Source organism: Gymnoscopelus braueri (genome assembly GCF_963280865.1).
Source record: "Gymnoscopelus braueri genome assembly, chromosome: 20".
Lineage (NCBI taxonomy): Eukaryota > Metazoa > Chordata > Actinopteri > Myctophiformes > Myctophidae > Gymnoscopelus > Gymnoscopelus braueri.
In genome coordinates this window covers 12,341,565-12,361,755 of record NC_137622.1, presented here as the reverse complement: position 1 = coordinate 12,361,755, position 20,191 = coordinate 12,341,565, and the positions used below count along the sequence as shown (strand labels likewise).

Here is a 20,191-nt window from a genome sequence, read left to right as displayed (position 1 = left end):
ATTAACTGCTGTTTAACTGCAGTTTTACATCATGCATCAAATTATTATACACACCAAATAATGTGTTAAAAAGATTATAGCCAAGCATGGCTAATAATCACCATGATTTTGAGCACAGGGGTAGGCCATATGACTCTGGGATAGGCCTACAATAACATTAATATTCATAAACACGTCTGCAAAGGGGGCCAATCATAGCATAGCCGTCCCTCCGGACTATGGGATACTGTGTATGGAGATATGTTGCATTGAGTACTTTTTGCCTGATAAAATAAATATTAGACACCTTTTAACAGAGCCTATTATAATGACGGCCCTCTTTGATATTCAAGTTCAACAATCACTCACCTAGTACTCAGCTAGTATTCTGGTGTTGGAACGTTGATAAACATATTTTAAAATATGACACGTATAGGCAGTGGTGGAAAAAGTACTACATTTTTTATTTAAGTGAAAGTATCAATACTGCAATGTAGGAATACTCTGTTCTGTTACAAGTAAAGGTCTGGTAATCACAATTAGGTAAAAGTAGAAAAGTATTGCTATCAAAATGTACTTAAAGTACCAAAAGTAGAAAGTAGTCATTATGCAGAATGTCAGTTTCACAAAAATAGCAGATCTACAAGCTCACAATGCCATGGCGTATGTGAGCCTCTGGATCGGCTATTTTCAAAAGCCCGAAATGTACAAGTGGTTAATGTATGTTTTGTAATAATAAATAAACTTTAATAATAAAGTTTTCAAATAATTGTAGTGTACATCTCTGAGATGTAGTGGAGTAGAAGTAAAAGTACTGAAAATTAGAAAATACTCCAGTAAAGTAAAAAATACCTAAACTGTACAGTAGTAGCCTACTTGGTTACTTTACACCACTGCTACAACTAACCTTATGTGAAATTAAAGAAGTAATAGCTCCAATCGGAACCTCTCCCTCTGCTCCGAGATGAGGTTCCACAGCGTCGGGTGCCGGCAGAGTGCGGCTGACACCGGCGAATATTGGCCCATATCATTGATTCTTACCCTTTTCCGCACATCGTATCTAAAAGTAAAGGTCGCCCACCTGCTCTGAAATATTTTGAATGTTAGCGGTCAAGAAAATATAACCGACGGGTTGAAACAAGCGTTTAAATCGCTTTTTTAGTCAGCCTGTGGCCAGTCAACCCCTGTACGCATACGCAGTACTGCTCCCGTTAAGCTTGCATTGGGAAAACATGGCACAGGCTGACTAAATAAGCGATTTAAACGCTTGTTTCAACCCGTCGGTTACATTTTCTTGACCGCTAAAATGTCAAACATCTGAGAGCAAAGGGGAATACCTTTACTTTTTAGATACGATGTGCGGAAAATATTCGCCGGTGTCGCACTCTGCCGGCCCCCTACGCAGCGGGACCTCATCTCGGAGCTATAGATGGGTTTCCCGTTGGTAAACATGAGAGGATGATGCGCGCGCAGTGGAGGGAAGAGCCTGTAGAGGGCGCTATTACCCGCAGCAGCTCTGGCAATTGTACATTGATAAAATAAATGGTCTTCACCGGGTTTAATGAAAGTAGATTAAATGATGCAGTTTGTAATATCTTCTTTAATCAATAAAAATGATTTGTCGGAAGTTGGATCTGTCTGTATATAATAGCAGCATTATGCCTATTATGCCTATAATAGCAGCATTATGCCTATCTAAATCCCGAAAATAACAATAGAGTGAATGGCACTTCCGGGTCGTTCTACCTCCCGCATGCGCAGATCGCACACTCTGCTCTGTGATGACGTCGCGCGGAAACCCATCTATACAGCGGCGTGTATAATCCTGCCTTTCATGCGCATGGCAAAATAAAATACCACATGCAAAACCCGCATTGCGGCTGCGCGAACTTGAAATGAATGGCGGGTCAACTCATGTTTTTTAGTCTATTTTACACTTTAAAAACATTGTTCTTAAACGCTTTTTAAAAGGTTAAAATGGTGGAAGGGCCGGGATGCACGTTGAACGGAGAGAAGGTCCGTTCAAAGGTCCAGAAGGGACAGACAGTGAAGGAAGTCCGAGGAGCTTTGACCACCACGTCTCAGGTAGTTATGGAAGCTACTGTATCTGTATTATGTAATAATGTAATGTTCTTTAATTCATATGGAAATGACTAACTCCTCGCACACGCGCAAGTCTGTGAGTGAGATGACGTGTGTTTAGACAGAATAGACCAATTATTTGTTTACCAACATTGAGACTGGATGCACAGGTGATTGTTTCATGGGTTTCATTTGCAACCAGTATGACGCTTGCAACCAGTGTGACGTCGTCTGTTAAGGGGTCTATAGCTACTAAAGAGATACAGAGAGGGAGAGAGAGAGAGACAACACACACACACACACACACACACACACACACACACACACACACACACACACACACACACACACACACACACACACACACACACAGAGTACGCATGTGTCTGTGTGTATTATAATATATATGTAATTAATGTTGTCTGCTGATTACTAACATTGTGTTTACTCTCCACAGAGCTTCCATGTGTTTGTAGGTTGTCAGTACAGCGGTGTTGAAACCTTAGGAAAGGAGCTGTTCATGTATTTTGGCCACAGAGCTCTAAGGTAACTATAGTGTACTTTCAACTCTTGTGCACTTTTTCTTTTCCAAAGATTTATTTTTGGGCTTTTATGCCTTTATTGATAGGACAGTAGACTGACAGGAAATGGGGAGAGAGATGGGGGGTGACACGCAGCAAAGGTCATCGGGATTCGAACCCCCGTCACGCTGTCAAGCTGGCATTGAGCCTAGGGTGCCCGCACGATGCGGCCCGGCCCTCTTGTCCATTTTTGCTCAGATTGTAATTTCGAGCTTGTAGATCTGCTATTTTCACTACTTCTTAAACTTTTTTTTTTACTATTATTTATGGAAATTATAAAAAAAAAATTAGTTTATTTATGAAATACTTTTGAAAAATGTTGGAATATTTTTAATTGATGAAAAGTTGTGATTGTTTTTGTTTAAACTTTTTAAATCTTTTGAAACAATATGTATGTATTTTTTTAGACGTAGGAAACGGAAAAAAGGAGACATTTTCTCGCGACCCATAAAAATTGGTCCGTGACTCAAAGATGGGTCCCGACCCACTGTTTGGGAAACAGTGCTTTACACAACAGACAGTACAGAAGGAACACATAATAAAAGGACATTTGAAAACAAACATGGTTATTAAAGAGTTAACTACTTCAGCCCTGTTTTTTTTTTTTAATAAAATAAATTATCAGCTATTCTACAAGCTCATACTGTGTACAACAACTGCAAAAAATACTTAACTACAGGATACGAATAATACCTTTTTATAGTTATACCAACAGGTACATATTTTGTATTAATATATCATTTAAATTATATTATTTCGTCGTTGTGTTTTCATGTGAACATAAAGAGTAGCCTACTGTAGCAAGACTAATTCCTTGTATGTGTGAACAACATACTTAGTTCTGTTGTCTCTGCCTCTCTCTATGTCTCTCTATCTCTGCATCACTCACTCTCTCTCCCTCTATCTCTTTCTACACATGTTTCTGTGATTCAGAGTGCACTTCGGGATGAATGGATCGATGCGTATAAATCCTGCAGAGAGGAAAGATGGTAAAAGCTCTCCTCCGGCGCTGGTGGTCCACTTGACTAACGATGTCATCTGCTTCTTTGACAGCGCTGTGGAAATCAGGTAACGGGGCCACCAGTCTAGGCTAGGTAGAAATGACACATGAAGGGTGGGGTGGGGGCGAGGTGAGGTCTCATTCAATTGCTCAACGCCGCACGAGTCCTGCATCAGACGGGGACTTTAAATGCCGTTGAGAGTGTCGGCTTAACTGTTGCGTTTCTGACAGTAGATTTAGCTTTTTGATCCCTGTTTGGTTACAAGAGCAGATGGCACCCTCTCACTGTGTTACATCATAATCAAATACAGTCTGTGTCCCTCTCAGCTTTCCTACTCTCTGTCTTCTCCTGCACCGTCTCCTTCTCAGCCTCCTGCTGTCTGTCTCTACTACACTGTCTCCCTCTCAGCCTGGCATGGCCAGACTAATATCACTGCGTAGATATTAGTCTGCCTCTGGAATCTCTGTGTCGAACCTGCATTTCCAAGGGGCTGATTAAATAAATTCCTCTGGTGATAAACCCGGCCCATATTTGCATACCGGCCGGGCCCGGTTTGGTGCCCCACAACATCGGGGGCAGCGAAATCCAATCACAACCGAGCGGGGCCAAACTAATCTGCAGAGGCTTTTTATTTTTCTGATGCACTGGCAGATTCTCCCTCTCAGCGGTCTTTATTTCCATGTCACTGCATAAACGTGGCAAAATCCTTTGCCATGATAAGCTTTTTTTCCTTTTATTTTTTTGGCCCTTGCTCGTGCAGTGTGTGAGGATGTCATATAACGGCTAGTCGGCTACCAACAATTACGTTGGCAACTTTACTGGTTTCGTGATGAGTTGAATCAAAGGGGAATCAATTGCTATTTGCAATTTTATTTTCTATGTGAAAAATGGCAGGAGATATTGCCAGCCCTGGTAGGCAAATCTGTGTTGCAAATCATGCTCCCCTGCCCCACCTTGCTATAAGACTAATTGGTGGGGAAAGCTCAATGACACCACAGTTGTTGAGAGTATTTCTCTCACTTTCCCCCATACAGAATGTCTCAGCAATTTCCGGTCGCTTTAAAGTTTAAACCAACAAAGCAGCTTTTCTGTAACCTGCAAGTCAACTATATTTATAATGCACATTTAAAACACACCATTGTAACATTAAAACAAGCTACAAATTATAGTGGACATAATAATATAAATTAAAACATAGATCAATACACAATGTATCATGATAAAATAGCTATCAAATGGATTCAAAGGCCAAGGAGAAAAGATGGGTTTAACTGATATTTAAAAGCAGACCTGCAGGCCTTCCTCTGTCTTGTATGTCCCTCCTAACTCTCAAGCTGAATTTATACTCTTATCGCATGATGGTGTCCGTTTGCTGAAAAGAACAGCAGGTTCCCCATTTTCAGTTAATATTTAATGTATTTGAGCATAACTGAAATACTATTTTAATTTATTTTTTGCTTGTTTTTGTTTTATTGTATTAATTCCCCCTGCAAACCCCCCACCTCTTATCACTCACACACACACACACACACACACACACACACACACACACACACACACACACACACACACACTGTCACACACACACTGTCACACTCTCACACACACACACACACACACACACACACACACACACACACACACACCTCCACCAGCGGACCATAATGGAAATACGTGTTTGTGCTTTATTGTGTTTATTCTTTGGATTCATGTGTGTATTTTATTGTATTTATACCTATTTCAATAAGAATGTCATTCAATCACACACACACACACACACACACACACACACACACACACACACACACACACACACACACTAGTGATGTGCGGGTCGGGTTTTTTCATGACCCGCCCCGCCCCAACCCGCGACGGAACGCGACCCGCCTCAACCCGCCCCGCGAACCCATATATAAATCTATGGCTCAACCCGCCCCGCGACCCGCGGTGGGAATATATATATATATTATATAGCGCTCTTTTAAGTACCCAAAGTCCCTTTAAATGTCTACAGTAGCACAACATTGTCATGGGCTGAATAAACAAGCATGTTGGTCAAAATAGGGGTTTTTTTTTTTTTTTTCGTGGAGAGCGGCTGACCCGCTCACCCTCAGCCCGCATAATTTTCTCTGAAATCCTGACTCGACCTACCCGCGCCGCGGGTTGACCCGCGGGTCCCGCGGGTTACGGGTCGACCCGCTCATCACTAACACACACACACACACACACACACACACACACACACACACACACACACACACACACACACACACACACACACACACACACACACACACACACACACACACACACACAGTTGTGTGACAGAGTATAAATTAGGCATGTGTCGGCATCTTCTAAACTTGTGGTCCTGGCAGGCTGACGGAGGACAGTGGACAGAGGGTGAGGTCCATGGAGAGTCTGGACGTGTGCTCCTCCAAGTTCAGCGCCTCCCGTGCGGGGGACGTGGTGAAGAGTCAGCGCGGCAGGATGCTCTGCGACGTCCTCCTCGACCAGTCCGTGCTGCCAGGAGTGGGGAACATTATTAAGAACGAGGCCCTGTTTGACTGCGGCCTCCACCCAGCCGTGAAGGTACAAGCCAGCGTGATGGATGGTGTTTAGTTGGAGGAACAGAAAAATAACAAGGAAATTCCAAGGTGCCTTCCCTGTAGAGGACCTCCCACGTGTTGTGTTAGTGGCTAATGTGTTGCACCAGTTTGAGTGCATGTCTGTGTAAAATACAGGTCCTTTAGCCTTTGGAGTTCACCCCCTGATGAGCTTGTCATATGAAATGTGCTGTATAAATACATGTAATTTGACTCGACTTACTCAAGCATCATCAGTAATGCTTCAGTAGCAATCAGTAATCGTCTAGATAAAAGATGAGCTGTTATAAAACATGTCTTATTTATATTTGCTTCTTATTAACTTCTTTTTAATTAATGCCATGTATCATCTTTATTTGTTCATGTACTTCATTGTTTTGTGCTAAATGTCATGTATTTTGTAACTGAAGACTTTCCGGTTACTCAACTGACTGCAGGAACTGTTAACTGTATATTACACTCAGGCTGACCATCTGACAGACGAACAGGTCCGCCACCTGGTGAAGATGACAAGAGATTTCACCCTTCTCTTTTATAAGGTTGGACATTTTCTGTTTGCTGTGTTATTCAGCCCAACCATTGTTATATATATTTTTTTATTGAGACCGGCAGTAGGAAAGCTGAGAGGGGGACAGCGTAGGAGAGACAGACAATTGGAAAGCTGAAAGGGAAGCATCGAAGGAGACGGACTAGGAAAGCAGAGAGGGAGATGGTGTAGAAAAGACAGACAGAAGGAGAGCTGAGAGGTAGTGTAGGAGAGAGAGACTGTAGGAAAGCTGATTAGCTTTATTTTTTGGCTGTTTAATTTTTGTTTTTGTTTTGACAGCTGGGTAAACAACGAAGCAATTTCAATGTGTCTGTTTGGGTTCAGATAACGTTTGTACTTCATTAGTTATGGTCTAAATTGATCAGATATATTTATCATGTAATCCTCAAAATAATGGATAGATTAATCAATTATGAAAATAGCCCTATTTCTGTCCCTAGAAAAAGAAATGCATAACTGGGCAGACTTAGGTAAAGAAATGATTGCAGCAGTTTGAAGATGTAGTTTGAAGAGGCTTTTCAAGTAGTTTTTCTTTCTTTTTCCTCTCTTCCGGTCTCCATCAGTGTCGTAAGTCCGGCGCTCCTCTGAACAAACATTACAGAGTTTACAAAAGGCCTCGTTGTGGACGCTGCTCAGCAACCGTCACAGTCTGTCGTCTTGGAGACAACAGCAGGATGACCTACTTCTGTCCCCGCTGTCAGACCGATGACCCCGGTGAAGTTGACATCAGGTACACATGGAAACTAGGGGTGATCAATTTAATCGATCAAATGTAATCGGTTTTAATAATCAATTTGGGGTAGAATTTTTTATTTTGAATAGCCCCCCAAAAACATCTGATTTGATAACAAATACCAGGTATCATATTTATTCAATACCCAGTTATTTATCTTCAACTTAAAATTCTAGACATTTTAATTCTGTTATCCACAATGACTTAAAACAAATAAACAGGTCCTAGATTCACCACAAGCAACAATTATTAAGGGGTACAAGCCTGGGGCTGGTTGCAGCAGCTGGATTTACACGTTCAATTCATACCTATGGCGTGTCTCATCTAAAGGCCACATTAAATAGAGACTGGTCTTCAACAGTCCTGAGTCCTCTGTATGGAGATGGAGAATGTATTGAGAGTTTTTTCTTACAGGGCTGAATCGTTTAAATAATATCACCACAGCTACAGCATGTGAGGGATAAGATAAGATGGATTACTAGCACAGGGGGAGAAGTTGGGTCTGGAGAAACACAAACTGGCTCTAGAAATCCAGCTTGGTCAATTAGGTTGGTCATGCATGTCATGGGGAATCTTATGGCAAATGTATGTTCAGCTGTACATCTCGGACCAAAAATTGAAGATTTGCAAATCTGTGAGCTAAAATAGCAGATGTATGAGCTCATAGATCAGCTATTTTCGGCTCCTGATGCCGTCGTACGACAAAGTAAGTATAATTAGGGCTTTAGGCATATTTGTGGAGGAAATATTACTTCCTACACACAATATGGCAAGAGATGTCACGTTCTCCATTTCCCACCTCAACTTTGTGAGAGAATAGTAATGAGTGGAAATTAATGTGCATATTAGAGGCAGTGTGTGGCAGACATGGTGTGAGCTCAGAGCCTGCTGGGTTGTGTTTGAGCAGAGCTTTGCGAAGGCGTCACACAGCTGAGAAGACAATCTGTGAAGGGGATGTTTTCTTTTTCTTTTCTTTTTTTCCCCCTCCGTTTTCTAATTTGTGGTGAGCCAACACCGCCTTTCCTCTGCTCCATGTCTGCTGACTTTTTCAGCTTTTGAATACTTGTCAAACATTGTCTAGCATTGTGTCAGAATGCAAACATGACGGGATGGAGTGATGTCACATGCTGCATTATCAGATTTATCTCTACTTTGAGTGCTCTTGTCTTCAGTTCAAACAAAACTTTCAGTTTTCTTCCCATGGCCTTTATCTCTTTACAGAGCACAGCTTTAGGTATTTCTTTGTTTATTTATGTTGGTTATATTCGATTCAGTTTGTTAGAATACAACATTTTATTGGCAAGCTGTTAGGGATGCCACCGATTATTCGAATTTTCGAATATTCGTTACAGTCTCCATAATCGAATATGATTTTTAAAAATCGATTTTAATTTTTATTTTTTTTTAATTTTTATTAATTAATTAATTTTTTTTTTTTTTTTTTAAGTTTTTTATGCCTTAGTTTCAATCAAAATATATGCTAATACTAATAATAGTAATATTATAGTCTTAATAATTGTAAATGGCCACAGTTTGTTTTACTGTAAAGTGGAGGAAGCCAGCTGCGCTGTCTGTGCAGACTCAGAGTGCTGCTGCAGCCACACACTCAGGGCCGGATTGGCCGTCGGAAGGACCGGGACTATTCCCGGTGGCCTGCATCCTAAAAAAAAAAATCATTTTTAAATCATTGGGGGGGGGGGGGTTACGGTGCCGTCGAATAATCGAATAATAATCGCCAGGGCTGTCGAATATTCGAATTGGCTCAAGGTCAGATTGTGGCATCCCTACAAGCTGTTTGCCAACGTGAATAAAGGTGATCTGGAAGTTGAAGTTACATCACACTTGTTTTTCAAGTGGTCATGTCATAAAAGAAATGTTCAACAAATGGTCGAGGAGGTAGAGTACGTAACGCAATGGCTGACCTTTATGTCGAAAGAGATTGCAACAATCTAGATCTCGAGAAAATGATAATGGATTTGATGGGAGAAAAGACAAAACATCGAATGGCCTCTTGGGATGTCGAGTATCGGACTTGGAACGGTACTCCTGCATGAACGACATAATTATCAGCGGGCGGGAGACGAGACACCAACTACACTCCCTTTAACCCATTAAGACCTGAGGCCGATTCTAAAAAAAAGTCTTTCTTTCTTGAAAACTATATCGGTGGTTCTCAAACCTTTTCATGTCAAGGACCCCCAAAATGATATGAATTTTGGCTGCTGAGCCCCATCTCAAAATATTTTGTTCCAGGGACCCCCAGAAGCAAATATTTGAGTTAAACATTTCCGCTTTAAAATGTATATATATTCAAAGATTTTCACAATTAAAAAAAAATAGTAGATCTGCAAGCTCATGTTGTGGCGCGAAGTGACGCGCTATGAGCTTGTATATCTGCTATTTTTGGATAGCCAAAGTATAAAGTTACACGGATGCTTTCCCGGATTTGATGGGTAAATGGATCCCTGGCCTTATATGCCTTAAAAAATTGCCCTCTGTAACTAACATGAAAAACGCCTTAAACCTTTTACTCAAGGGGGACAAAGCCCGTCGCAAGTTGATGATGTCATTGGTCCATGCGTGGTCCAATAAACAATCGTACTTAACCTAAGCATAACAAAAAAACACGTAATACTTAATACCAAAGGTTAACTTAACTCTTTGACTGCCAGAGTATTTTCATAAAGTACTCCCCCAGTGCCAGCAATTTTCGTGTTTTTTTATTTTTTTATTTTGAATTTTTCTCATGAAAATAATTTAAGGACACATAATGTAAAGACCCAGCACAAATCCGCCACCAGGGAGCAGCACATGACAGCTAGATCATGTCGTTGGGTCTCTCTCACCCTTCTTCATAGATTAGACAAGGAAAAACATGAAAACGGATGTGACGTCACCCAGATTGTTTTGATCAGCGAAAATTACGTTGTGAGACACGACGGCGATGACTGATCGTCACCCAGACCATAGATTATAGAAGAGAAGCTGTCCGTTTGTCCGTTATACCGTGTGAAAACCCGTTTATTTACCTATTTTGGACGAAAATGACTGGGGAAAAAAATCAAAAACCGGAAACGGAATCCAGGCCATGAAACCGGATGCAGATGTCCGTGAAGTAAGTGGAACTCGAGAATAACATTGAATATTAAGCAGCATAGCGCAATCAGAGATTAAACAATGAACGCGCGTCCAGCGCGTCGAGCGCGTCGACGGCCAACTGGACAAAGTAGCACTTGACGCGTTATCGCGTCGTCCGCAGTCAAAGAGTTAATATGAGCATCAAAATGATATATTAATTATGTTTTTATTAGCACCTGCATTCCATACAGTCCATAGGGCTGGACCACACATGGACAAATGACATCATCAACTTGCAACGGGCGTTGTGCCCCTTGAGTAAAAGATGAACTCTTTCTAAAAGAAAAAAAATATTGAAGGTTTTTTAATGTTTTATTATAGAGGGCAATTATAATGTATTAAGGCTTATTAGCCAGGGATCCTTTTAACAGGTGATTGCATCTTTTGACAGCAAGGGCATGTCCATGTACAGCTAGCATATTGAGGGGCGTCATCTTCTCCCCGAAGACATAAGCAAGAAAACGGCTGTAATAACTACTTAAACTCTATTCTTAGGAAAAAGCAATCCAAGTACAGTTGTAACTCAAGTCTGTTTTCTCTGTCTACACCAAATCTCTTCACCAAAAAGTAAACGCGACACAACGCGCCACGTTGTGAGCTTGTAGATTGGCTGCTAATGTTCCCCACAGAATATGGATGCTGCGGTTCAAGTGGATAATTCACTTCGTGAACAGAAAACTGAAAAACACACTACTTGGGCAGGGAAGAAAGCTGAAGGGATCAAGCATGTACTGTACGACAAAGAAGATGAATGCTGACTTTGCCAGACGGGCTCAAAACAAGAAAAGAAAACAAGATCAGAACAGAACATGGACAAGAAACTAAGGTGTTCATAAAACTGAATGAGTCACCAGAGGATGCAGAAGTATTGGTCTGGGAGATTGCAGAATTGGTGAAGTACCAGTGAGGCCAACTCCTGGGAGAGCATATGAACTAGCTGAATGTAATTGATTTAAAAATGGGGTTGTTACTTGAACTTGGACAGCTCACTTAAGTGCATGAAGCGTGAGGATGATACTGATGATCCAATGATCACTAGACCAAGTAGAATAGCGTCAAACTGTGCCACTCCGTGTCTGTAAAAGATAGAAAATATAAAGATATTTCAATATTTAGAAAATTCATAATGTATAGAACTAAAGATGCATGACATATAAAAATCTAATATGAGAACGTAAGGATTATTTTAATACAAAAGCTAATAAAATATGCACATCACTTTTTTGTGGTGCTGGGTTAGAAATGATCATAAAGAAATCTCCACACTCATATGCTCCAATACAATTTATTCCACAACGTTTAGAAAATTGCCCGTGATTGAAGCTACCTGATTACATGTACGAAGATCTTGTCTAGATTTTAGTAATCATGTTCCTCTTTTCACTTTTGTGTTTTTTCCACTGTTTCCCCACATTATGAATACATTCTGATTACCGGTATATATTTTTTCTGATTTTATATATATATGTTTTATTATTGGTAACTGTTGTATAATCCTAATATTACATGACAGGGTGTGGTTTATCAAAAAGAGCAAAAACTTAGACTTTGGCTATATGAAAAAAATCACACCCTGTGTGAAGTGGGCGGTGTCTTGCTAGCTAATCACAATACTGAATGGAGTCAACCAATCATGTACAAAAGATAAATACATTTATTGAAACACTCTTTATGATGGACAAAACCTATCTGGACAAAACCATAACTTGAAAAAAACAAATTTTTGGTTTTTTTCAAGTTATGGTTTCTTATATAGGGCTATGCACATGTGTCATGTGACACTGGCCAATCACAGTCCTGAATAGACTGTGATTGGCCAATCACAGCGCAGGATAATTGTACAAATTTCCTGGGCCCAGATCACAGCGCAGGAAAATGTACATTTTTCCAAATCTCACTTATAGGGGCGGTTTCACCGCCCAAAAATCTATTTATTAAACACAAATCTCCCTGGCCGAAAATCTCTTCAGATGGGGTTCCGAGGCCAAATGCATATTAATTTGGGAGCATTCATAAGTAATGTTTACAGTTCCTGACCGCATCACTGTCGTGCCAATAATGACGGTAAAGCACACCCTCTCGTGTAATATTGCTTAATTATGAATCAAAAAGATGGATGGACAAACTTTGTTTGGAGAGATACAGAGATGAGGAAAGGGCCGTGTTTCTCTCAGGATATGGGCCCAGGTGCAGCTGAGCTGCCTGAAAACCTTTATTTCAACTCTTTTTCAAATATATTTCAGCTTCTGGAAGGGCCTTGTTTCTCTTATGAAATGCCCTCAGGTACAGCCGAGTTGCAGGAAAACCTTTTTTGTTTCAACTCTTTTCTATTTCAGTTTTTGGAAGGGGCCTTGTTTCTCTCAGGACATGGGCCCAGATACAGCTGAGCTGCCTGAAAACCTTTTATTTCAACTCCTTTCTATTTTAGTTTCCCTAGTACCCAATGTATGCGAAACATTGTAAGAATAGAAATGAAGCAAGTGAAACATTGCTCGCCATGATCATTGATGCACAGAGCTGGTTAGGACAGGTTGTTTGACGGTACAGGAAGCGATTCAATGTTCACTTGTTCGCATTGGGGTTACGGGTATATTAGAAATGAGTGTTATGTGCAGGCCACGGTTCAAAGAAAACAAAAGATTGTGGCGGATTCGTTTTTGTATAAATCAGTGTTGGTGTACTGATGTGAACGTGATGTTACAAACTTGTTCTCCTGACCCGGAATATATTTTTATTGACTGTAAGCTGGTTTATTCCCCCTGTGAATTAACTTCCTTTTTATATTGGTTAGGTTTCACATCCCCCTGTAAGCTGACATGAAACCAAAATATAGGAGTGGAAAGAGGCAACCTGAATTGGATCGATGGATACTTCATTGATCCCGAAGGAAATTTCAGTCATGGTGACTGACTGACATTGCCATCCTTAGAGCTTCACACTCACTAGTGAATCAAAAAATAGAAAAAAGGAAAAGATTATTAGTGCCAGAATGGGGGCTGGGTGGGGGGGCTTTGATCACTGAAGGATCAAAACATGAAGTGCCTTTTGGACCAAGGGTGATGCTGGATGAAAGGCTGATTTTGGGATCAGTTGGAATCATTCCCTAGGGAGCATGAATGTTCTCTGCAAATTTAATCACAATCCATCCAGTCGGTAACTGGTATTCCACTCCCGTGTGCAAGTGGAAAATCTGGCACTAGGCTCTGTGCATAACTGTAGTTCCTGGTTTCCAGAAAGTGGCGTACCCGTTTCCTTTTCCTGATTCAGTTTCCCAGAGCATCGTTTGATTGACTCAGCAACAGATTTCAACCGGAAACATAACTGTATGAAGGTGTCACGCGTTTCCTGTTCACATGGAGTCATTGAAATTCAATGGTCTTAACGAGGGATGATCTTCCTGCTGCAGCTGAAGAAATTCAATCTGCCACAGAAAATGATGGTCCAATTCTACATGGCCAGCGTTTGAGTCCATCCTCACCGCATCCATCATCATCTGGTTCATAGAGGACTAGATGTGGATTGCTCCAGGACTTGGAAGTGAAAGAAAGATCCAGTGAGATAACTATTCCATCTATGTGGCAGGAGGTAGCGTCTCTCATGACCACTATGGAACACCATCACAGTTTCTTCACCATGGCAGTGGCGCTCACAAACAAGCCCCCTGCCCCTCACTGATCCCCCTTGGACTACCACCACAATCCTGCTGTAATGCAATTTTTCATTTCAATGACCCCCAGTTCTTTTTTTCCCCTCCTGAGCGTTTTTGGAAACCCCAGCAGCGTGATGAGGTGCTGCTGAGCATTTATTTTGTGTTTGCTCGTTCATGTGTGCCGTTTGTCTTTGCTTGCTGAGAGCCGAAATATCTTCGACCCGAGTGTTCGGAAGCATTTTCAAAGCAAGCACCTTGGTATTTTCAGCTGGGGGAAAACCGCCTCGATGGGCACGGCCTCTAATGCATCAATCACACAGAGATGAATTCCTGATGTGTGCAAACATACCTGGCAAATTAAAATACTTTTTCTAGTGTTAATAGTAGCCACTGACAGGCCTCAAAATGCTGAATTGACATGGGGAATCACTAGGTTTTGTTAATTGGCCACATGGGCACGGCCATTGGCCAATGCCACTGATTTAAAAATCCCAGATATTCATTGGTTATTTGGCTGCAGCACCATCTTCTAGGAGATATCCAAGGCCTTGCGCAAAGTCAGCAGCTCAAGGCCTTCATAATGCACTACATACAAGGACGTGCATCTTTTTTATTCGGTGCTTCTTCCAATGTCATGATTCCCTACGCTGCACTGCTGATGATTAATATATTGTGCATAAATGGAATACTTAGTATTTATATTGGCTTATAACCATAGTTATTAGGGTTTTGGATTTATAAAGCTGTCACACCCTACATTGAACAAGCACACGAGCATGAAGACACAACATTTGGCAAAATACAGCAGGCATAAGCCTATTACTCGCCATATGGCCAGGAGAATTATGTGAGCATGTTCGTCTCCCTGGCCTTGTTTCCAACCCCGATACACATTTCTTCCCTTTGACTTTTTCTATCTTTTTCTATATGCACCATGCCAAAAACCATGCACAAGATGTTTAACCAGGCCCAGCCGAAAGTGTCACATTACTCCAGTCCTGACCTCCTTGCACTGGCTTCCTGTTGTTTTCAGGGTTCGGTTCAAGGTCTTGGTGCTCACATAGAGCTCTGTATGGTCAAGCACCAGAATATTGAACTGACTTGCTACAGGACGCTAAGGTCAGCCGACCAGGGCCTATTAGTCATCCCTCGTACCAGATTCATAACCAAAGGCGATGGAGCCTTTCAGTCTGTAGCTCCCAGACTAGGACTGCCCTTCCACAGGTCCTGAGAGCTGCAGCCTCTGTGGACATTTTAAAGAACCACCTAAAAACACTACTGTTTATTTATTTATTTCAGGGACAGTGCACATTAATCAACATGTCAGTTTTCACATCCACATAAATGAGCCAGAGTTAGCCAAAAGCTATTTTTCATCTGTTGTCCCTGAGCAGGCTGTTAAAAAGGGGTTATATAACTATCCATACAAAAACAGACATCAAAACAATACAAGACAACTAGATATAGTACAGGAGACAGAACAATTAAGGTGAAATATGAGAAATGACACCAGTGACAAATGGAGCTGATAATTACCCATGATTACAAATTTGGTTAGCTTTAAGCCATCTCTTGAAGGATGGAAGGATGAATTAGAAGGTAAAATAGTTGGTGGTCTCTCTTACTTCGGTAGGGAGACTATTCCAGTGATGGGAGGCTCTAATAGAGAAGACTGTTTCACCAAACGCACTACGTCTGAATGGTACATCAGTCCCCTCTGGTAGTTGCCCTTGATGCTCTATCACCACTTTCCCTTCGCTCTATGAACTGTTTCAGTGGAGGCGGTGCGAGCCTGTTTAAAAGCATTTGCGAAATGTCTCTTTGTGTGTAATGTGTCTGCTGTTTTATTTCTTGAGATTAATTGCACAATTTGTGTTTCTGTTGATTTGCAATTATTTGAATGCTTCATGCTGTGTTTTTATTCCTATTGTATGTAAAGCACTTTAAGCACTATAGTGTGTGTTCTCTCTGTGAGAATTGGTATATAAATAAAATGTACTTACCCTCCAGAGAGAACTCATTTTGGCCGGGTGTATCCGCGATCTTGTTCTCATGGTCATGATGACACATGACCAGAGTAGGAATGAAGATAGACCGGTGTATCGAGAGCTTTGCCTCCTGGCTCAGCTCTCTTTTCGTGACAATTTGAACTATTAACGTTATGTTAATAGACATGTTGTTGAGGGCAAATAAAATAAAAAATCCTTGGGGCCTGATATGTGGCTTTGCACAGGAGGGTAATGTCAATGAAACTGTCCGGTGCTGGAAGTGGAAGCACCTTTTAAGGTGTTTGAAACTATTTCCAAGCGTGTGCCCAACACTGATTTTACATGCTATACTGTAATTATGTCAATTCCTCCTCAGCTTGTTACTAGTGACTATTATGACATTGCTAAGCCATTAAGACCGGTAACGCATCTGTGTCATTTTAGATTTTAGCTATAACCATTATTTTATACTTTTGGCTATTCAAAAATAGCAGATATACAAGCTCATAGCGTGGCACTCTGTGCCGCACTATGAGCTTGTAGATCTGCTTCAGTATTATTTTTGAAGAATCTTGAACATTTTGTGCAAATATTTGAATATACATGTTTTTAAAGGGGAATTTTTTTACTCAAATCGTTGCTTCTGGGGTGTCCCTTGAACAAAATATTTTCAGATGGGGGGGGGGGGGGGTCCATGGTGATTGGCTTATAATGAAACAAAGATTGTGCTTGGCACACATTTGCACTTGGGAAAGCCATCCCTAGAAGATGACAAGATACGACATATAATTTTGGGGGTCCTTAATAACTTGAAAAAGTTTGAGAACCACTGATATAGAAACATACGGTTTTCAGACAACTGTTAGGATTTATAAGACATTTGTAGATGTGTTCCCGGATTCAATGGGTTAATCAGTGTTGTCATCTTCCTTTTTTCCCCCAGCAAGCTCCCAGCCAGGAACAGCCTGATTGGGTGGGCCCAGAGCTCTGGGTGGGCCTACAAAGATGGAAACGGTGATCTTGTGGCAAAGAGGGAGGAAGAAGAGTGGGCGTGTCAGCTCTGCACACTGATCAACCAGTCAGCAGCCAAGGCCTGCGACGCCTGCCTCACTCCTAGACCTGAGAGTAAGTTCAATGTTCCCGTCACAGTTATTTTATAATAGGATTGTATATATACATGTACTGTATGTACCGTAGTGGCACTTGAACCATGACATGTAAAGTGAATAATTGAGCTGCAGTTTTGCAGGGTGGTGCAGTAACTCATTTACATTTCAAGGGCTGCACAATACATTGGGTAGTATTATATATTGCAATAGTCTACCACTTTAGCCTCTAAAGTATTGACTTAGACAATATATGAACGTTTTATTTTATGAACAATAACCCCTGTTATATTAGATTCATGAAGCAGTACAGCAGTACAATAAAACACCCTAAAATCGAAATGAACAATTGTGTGACAATATTTGACGACGTTACAAATTTTCTTCCATATGCTTAGAAGAAAGGTTTGTTTGAGTGTGGTGATCTATATTTATTGCAATATTCTAATCAAAGCAATATATTTCATTTATTTGGTAAACATCGTATAGTACAGCTCTATATTGTTGATGTGTCTCCGTGTATTATACTCTAGCCACTGTCATAACATCCATACTGTACAGTAGGTGTCATATGAGGTATTATTCTTTGTCAGGGGGAATATTTAGTCTGAAGTTACTGCTTTCTGTAAAGTGTGAAATGCACACTGACCATTAAGCCATGGTCTCCCTGTGTGACTCTAATTTAGCGTTTTAATGCATTTACTATCAAAATGTGTTGTTACCTCCAGAGTTGTATTTTATACGGGCAAATTTTACAGCATTTTGGATGAGTGTGCATCATCAGCACAACAGATAGTGTGGCATGTTTTATTTTACTGCACAACAGCAGTTTGCTGCTAACGGCAGAAATGTTATGGCAAGCCCAGCCTAACCATTTAAACGTAACAACAACAACAACTTGCATTTTTATGAGACAAGTCGATGCATTATTGTAAAGTGAGGCGTGTTGCTGAACGTGTCTCGCTGTGGCTCCCTCATCCACAGTCCCTAAAGGAGACATTAGCTCGGAATCGCTGGCCTTCGCCACAGACTTGATTAAATACCCCTGCACTGCCTTCACCAAACCACCAGAGGAGCGCAAAGTCAACTGGAGGTCGGTGTTCGGGACCACCACCCTGCTTTTCTCTGACTTCAGCGAGACGCAGAGGCCTGTGAGCGCGGTTTCTCGCTCCCCAGCCGCCGGCCATTTGAATTCCTCAGCGGCAGAGGAGGGTGGTTTGTATAAATACAGCGGCTGCCAAGGGACAACAAGCCCCAATTATGCCTCTGGTGGCAGGCAGAAGCAAAGCATGGAAATGTCCAACGGGGAATCACTGGCCTCCTACAGTCACCCTTCCAAGAAAATGAGAATTGATCACAGTCCCTCTCCCAGTAACAAAGCTAGAAATGGAACCCCCAACTTAGGGTGAGTAGTAGATCCCTCGCTTGGTTATTCATGAATAAAAGTTTATAATGAGAGAAGTTTTTGCAACTTAAAGGGGGGGTAAGGATAAGTGGGATGAAAAAGTATCTGCCTGTGGAATTTTTAATGTGCAGAAGCATTGTTAGTGAAGTTTCAGATTGATGAATGGCTGCAGTAGGAAAGTGCTCAGGTCATCATCCACCACACACATTTAAAAAACACACGGCTGAAGCAATGTTTTTTCATTTGCTAACAGGCATACGACCATATGACAGTAACGCTTGTCTAACATGTTGAATTTATCATAAACTAATAACACCGTTTCAATTATTTTGTTAGATCACACCAAATCAATGCACCGAACGAAGGTGGCGCTACCAATCACAGTTCCAGCATCCCTTGCTGCGTGTCCCATCGTCGGCCGGCCATCCTCAAACAGGTCCATAAAGAGGGCGAGAATAAAGGGCGACAGTTTTATACCTGTTCGCTCCCCAGAGACACACAGTGCAACTTCTTTGAGGTAAAAAAAAACGGAATAAAACCTGCTATACACATCTTTATGGAATAATGTGGCTTTAGCAGAAAATGAAAACATACGTACAGTATTAGACAAATATCACTCAACGGGAGACATATTTCAGACCCAAAATGTAATCATGTGTCTCGTTTATTAATGAAAGATTAATTTCAAATGATCTGGTAATGGTTATATTCGTTTTCAACAGTGGGCAGACTTGCATTTCCCTACATGTCACCATGGCAAACGCTGCCTGATGCGGACGGTGCTGAAACTGGGACCCAATAACGGACGCAACTTCTACACCTGTAGCTTCAAAAAGGGCAAACAGTGTGACTTCTTCAAGTGGGCTGAGAATGGACCAGGGGTCTCCATTCTCCCTGGCCGTTAGCGCTTGCATGCTTTGGGTTTACCCACCAGTCCCCTGCTGCGAACCTGAATTTGGATCAGGCAGGTACTGTATGGAGAGTGAGTGAATTGTTTTCAACTGAACTCAAGCCATCAAATGAGAGCGTGACCATCTGATTGCTATGGTCATGAAGCTACCTGAGCACTCCTCCCTATCTGTGCTTAACCCATTAAGACCGGGAAAGCATCTGTCATTTTAGATTTTAACCACTTTAACCATTATCTTATACTTTGGCTATTCAAAAAATAGCAGATATTCAAGCTCACATGGTGCGGCACCGAGTGCCGCACCATGAGCTTGTAGATATGCAATTTTTTGAAAAATCTAGATTTTTTTTCCCTAAACTTTTGAATATATTTTTTAAAGCAAACCTCTTTAACTCAAATCTTTGCTTTTGGGGATTCAACAAATGTACAAAAAAATTTTACAAAATGATATGTATTTGGCCACGGA

At 41.3% G+C, this 20,191-nt stretch overlaps 1 protein-coding gene across 1 annotated transcript; it reads left to right on the top strand.

The window, feature by feature from the left end:
- Positions 1 to 1,913: 1,913 nt before the first annotated feature.
- Positions 1,914 to 20,180, top strand: neil3 (nei-like DNA glycosylase 3). The gene is made up of 10 exons (XM_080415856.1): positions 1,914 to 2,064; positions 2,519 to 2,607; positions 3,576 to 3,710; positions 6,022 to 6,235; positions 6,714 to 6,788; positions 7,360 to 7,526; positions 17,248 to 17,429; positions 18,395 to 18,815; positions 19,152 to 19,332; positions 19,538 to 20,180. The coding sequence occupies exons 1-10, from the start codon at positions 1,957 to 1,959 to the stop codon at positions 19,718 to 19,720; spliced, it is 1,755 nt and encodes a 584-aa protein (XP_080271982.1). The 5' UTR covers positions 1,914 to 1,956; the 3' UTR covers positions 19,721 to 20,180.
- The last annotated feature ends 11 nt before the right edge of the window (positions 20,181 to 20,191 follow it).